A 4,877-nucleotide genomic window follows, 5' to 3' on the forward strand; every position below is an offset into this window, starting at 1 on the left:
TAGGAAAGGAAAAATAGCTTCTGTTCATTGGCTTCTTCTGTTTTAGGTAGGTGTGCCATTGACTAAGCCACACTATGTAAATTACCTCTAAATTGGAGATTAGCTGCGATGGTATTTGCTTGTATAACCAATGCAGGAATTCGTAACAACTGAGACTTCATCTCAAAAGAAAGATGGAGGAAATAATGCTTAGTATGCTTTAAAAAAATGTTTAATAAAAGATTGTTCCAACAGGAAAAACACAACAGACAGCTGTCTACATGGGTTTCTTCTTTCCTGCGGTTAAGCAAAGGAAAAGTAGCTTCGGTTCATAGGCTTCTTCTGTTTTCGGTAAAGTGCGTCATTGACTAAGCCACACTATGTAAATTACCTCTGAATTGGAGATTAGCTGCGATGGTATTTGCTTATATAGCTAATGCAGGAATTCATAACAGCTGGGCCTTCATCCCAAAAGAAAAATAGAGGAAATAATGCATAGTATGCTTTAAAAATTGCTTAATAACAGATTGGTTCAACAAGAAAAACACAACAGATAGCTGTCTACATGGGTTTCTTCTTTCCTGCTGGTACGCAAAGGAAAAGTAGCTTCTGTTCATTGGCTTCTGTTTTAGGTGAAGTGTGCCATTGACTAAGCCACGGAAAATTACCTCTGAAAGAAGTTTACAGGGAGAAGTTATCAATGGAAAAAATTAATTTAATTTCATCCGTAACATGACATTGAGCTTGATGCGGCATAGGCATCAAGCTCGATGCCTACGCTTATTCCCAACCCTCCTATAAATGAGAACCCAATAAAGATTCTGATCGCCACAAGCTCAAACTACTACAATGCATTCTTCCCTTCCGCCTTCACTCTTCTGCTTTACACCGATAAAAAAGAATGATGAATCATTTCACATTTTAAGGTTTCTCTTACAAGAGAAGAGAAAAAAAGAACATTCAAGAGCGGGGGAGAAAATTACAGCCATCAAAATCAAGCCCATATTGCAAGCAAAGACATCAACCCAGCCCCCAGAAATAGGGCAAAATAAGACACCACTTGGAGTTTTACATTGCAGCTCATCCTCTTGCTGAGGAAATCGGCAGCAATTAGGTCCACCAAAGCCATGTACACCAGAATTCCAGCTGATACAGAATCAAAGATGCCTTCGGTAATCAGTGCTCTTGGGCTGTCCGCGTTGTAAAATGAAGATATTGCTATTCCGATGCCAATTCCTGCTGGAGTAGTAATAGCAAAAAAGAATGCCATAAGGGCGGTGGAGAGGGTTCTAAATTGAGCCTGTGAGATGCACCCTCCAAGCGCAAAACCTTCAAAGAACTGGTGGAAGGATAGTGCTGCAATTAAGGGTCTTATGGTACAAGGGCTTTGTGAAACACCTAAAGAGAGCCCAATGATCACGGAGTGTGACACAATCCCAAGTTCCAGAATCTGCAAGCAAATATAAAGTCAGTCTATCAGAGGAAGCTCGCACCACCATTGACTAGGCAGCAAAAAACAGATCAATTTGTTCAATGAAAAACATAAAAATACAACGCAATCAGACGGTGACAAGAATACTCGATGCCTACGAACATTTTGCATAGTAATGTAACACTATAAATGTTTAACGATGTTTGCTAGAAACAAAAGAAAACAGAAAGTGGGAGAGGACGAGAAAATCAATGATTTATTTTCTTAGGACAAATTCAATTTTGTCTCGAGAGTCCAGAAAAGGATACCCTGTTCCAATTACAGCAGCATGGTGATATTGAGGGCAAAACTAATCATATCATTAAATTCAATTACACCAGAGAACACGATGAAATGTGTACATATTTTTTGCCAACACTAAGAAATTAAAACAAAGTTTACATTAGTGACACATGGAAAAAAAAAAAAAAAAAAAAGAGCATTCTACAATGATGTAAATATGAAAAGCATAAGAATGATAACAACTTAAAACTTGCCAACTGTAATGATATGTTTACGCCTTTGGCATGATGGATTTCAAGCACTGGATCTAGATTTGTAGATTTAAAAAGAACTCAATCCAATTTTATCACATTTTGTGTCAATCCACAAAAATCCAAATCCAAATCCAAATTTTGAACTCCAAAACCCCAAACACAGGGTGGTCCTGTATTTGGACGTCTCCTGAAAATGAAAAAACTATTGCATTTTTACAAGACATCTCGAGATAGATGTTTATACGATACAATGTTAACACCAAGGGAAAAGGGAAACCTTGTAGTATGAAATGGTTTGTCATAGTTATTGAGATGACAATGCTTCAAAATTCATAACCTCGTAATTATGACAAGGCTGCCATTTCCCCTTGATCGAAATCTCGGAGCAAAGGTGGCCACGGGCCAATCACTGAAATGAAGTGAGAAAAAAAATTTAGAGCTGACTTCATCTACGATGAGATGGAGTGCAAATATAAGCTCCTTTCTCCAGAAGTGTTCTCTTTTTTTTTTTCTTTTTCTTTTTCTTTTTTTTTTCTTCTGGCCTCCTAGGCAACCAATAACACCCCTTGGGGTCCCAAGACCAAGAGATGAATCACCGTGCCCACAGGCTAGGTCCTCAATGTTCCTTAGGCACTTGCTAAAGTTAACAAATAGTTCCGTGGGGGAAAAATTGAGCAAATTTATTATCCCACTTCACCAAATGGGTTTAATTTACAAGTGTCCCACTTCAAAAAATTCCCAAAAAACAAAGCTACTAAACTAATCCAGCGACCTTGTGAGCTAGATGACTCTTTTCACAGTTAACGCACAGAATACTTCCTCACATAAGCATCCCTAATAAGAGTTGTCTGGCATCAAGTGCGCAAGCATACACACATGCACATTGAGCACTGTTCATATGTATGTTATGAATAATATCTTTTTTTGAAAAAATAATTCTGGACGCTGCTCCAAGATTACATCTGGAATTATTTTTCCAAAAAAGATGTTATTGAATATATATATATATATATATATATATATATATATTTAAAAAAGATAAATGGGAAAAAACTCGTTTGTTTGATCATAATGTGTCAAAATTACACGGCAGACTTTAACCGGTGGATTGCACTATCAAAGCAAAGAGAAGAACAGAGAACCTTTCCAAAAGCGTTCACTCACTAATAAAAGTAGAAAAAGAAGTATTATTGGTACCTGTGAAACGACGACGTGCCGAACACCATCCTCCTCGTCTCCATCTCCGAACCCGTGAGAATGCCCATGCGAGTGCTGCCCCTCACAGGCCTCCTGCCCATGGGGGTGGTTGTGCCTATGGTGCGCCGCGTGCGCATGCATCCCCACTATGTGCATCCCACCCCCTTCCTCTTCCCCAAACACTCTCCCGTTCCAATCCTTCGCACCGTCAACCCGCTCAATCGGAACTATATCCGATCCGGACACCGAGTTCTGCGCTCCGACTCGGTCCGCCGCTCGTGCCGACTCGCTCTTCCTCTGGTAGTACTGAGTTCCCACGAAGTCGACAAGCAGAGTGGCCAGCGAAGCCATCATGGCGAAGAACCCGGCGAAGGGGAACTTGGACCAGGGATATTCGGGTAAGCACGGATCGGACAACGCGGACGACCCGTCGGGGAGCATGTGCACGAACCCGGTGGCGAGGATGACGCCGGCGGCGAAGGCTTTGGCGGCGACGAAGAGGTTACTATCGGTGCGGAGGAATCGCCGCCGCTTGCCCACCAGGGGGATGGCGACGCCGGCGAATCCTGCGATGAGAATTGAAGCGATTGCTATCGTCTTTAGTACCAATGCGGCCGAGTCGTCTCGGCAGGTGTCTAACTCTATGCGGTGACAACCGGCGTTCGACATTGATTCGGAGAACGTGCTCAGAAGGGACTCTGTTTTCTCACAAACAAAACGGACCAAGATTGGAAAAAGAATCAATTCATGCGAAATATTCAGTGGGGAAAAAGGGAAATTGTTAAATGGAAAAATTCGAGTACGGGTTTGTCATTTTCTGGGCTCAATTTTTCTCGGCAATCAAACAAAGGTTTCTTGCGAATACCTGAAAAAACTCGAATCCTTCCTCTGACACGCTCGAGGTAGAGCTCCGGCAGCAGATCCTAGAAAACCCCAAAAACTGTTATCAAATACAAGATACATAAATCGATGCAGAGAGAGAGAGAGAGAGAGAGAGAGAGAGAGAGAGAGAGAGAGAGAGAGAGAGTCGCTAACCTCAATGAATAACATGGGAGGAGCTTTGGGTTGTGATTCGAAACAGGAGCAAGTAAGACGGCGGCAATGGCGTGGGTAATTGGGATTTTATGGTGCGGTGTCGGAGCCCGAAAGGGGGAAGCTTGGCTGTGTGACGATGTCGAAGAGAGAGAGAGAGAGAGGAAGAGAACAGAGTTTGAAATGGTGAGGGAAAATGTCGACATGGTTTGACGAATGGAAGGGTTACAAGAGGGAAAGAAACCGAGTAGCGACGTTTTGCAGGAGGATGAGGGAGAGAGTGTCGACATCTCTTGCCCACATTAATTTGTTACCCACTCCCCAACCCTCACTGCTCCAATTTATCTAATTCCTTCATTTTTTTAATTAATTTTCTCCATCTTCCCCGGCAATCTTCTCTGATTTCAACAAAAAAAAATATTAAATAATAAGAATAATTAATGGTTTAGTCCAAAAATAGTAAAATTAATTCATGAAGCATGAATAAGGATGCAATCAAATCAAATCAAATCTCAAAAAGTTGAAATTGATAAGAGTTCATTAAGAATTCTTTCGGGTTTCTTCCTTTTATAAACAGCTAATTTCTAAATTCAATTTTATAAATTATTTATTAAATGCATTAGGTCTAAATATAAGCAAGCTCGACTCATGAGCACATTTTGAAGAACTCGTTTAATAGGCTTGAATTAAAGTTTTATATA

At 40.8% G+C, this 4,877-nt stretch overlaps 1 protein-coding gene across 1 annotated transcript; it reads right to left on the reverse strand.

Moving 5' to 3' along the window:
- Positions 1-463: 463 nt before the first annotated feature.
- Positions 464-4,546, reverse strand: LOC131151596 (zinc transporter 4, chloroplastic-like). Its single transcript, XM_058102852.1, has 4 exons — positions 4,180-4,546; positions 4,010-4,067; positions 3,145-3,842; positions 464-1,429 (listed from the first exon to the last, which is right to left on the reverse strand). The coding sequence occupies exons 1-4, from the start codon at positions 4,192-4,194 to the stop codon at positions 974-976; spliced, it is 1,227 nt and encodes a 408-aa protein (XP_057958835.1). The 5' UTR covers positions 4,195-4,546; the 3' UTR covers positions 464-973.
- Between the last annotated feature and the right edge of the window lie 331 nt (positions 4,547-4,877).

Source organism: Malania oleifera, chromosome 3 (genome assembly GCF_029873635.1).
Source record: "Malania oleifera isolate guangnan ecotype guangnan chromosome 3, ASM2987363v1, whole genome shotgun sequence".
NCBI lineage: Eukaryota > Viridiplantae > Streptophyta > Magnoliopsida > Santalales > Ximeniaceae > Malania > Malania oleifera.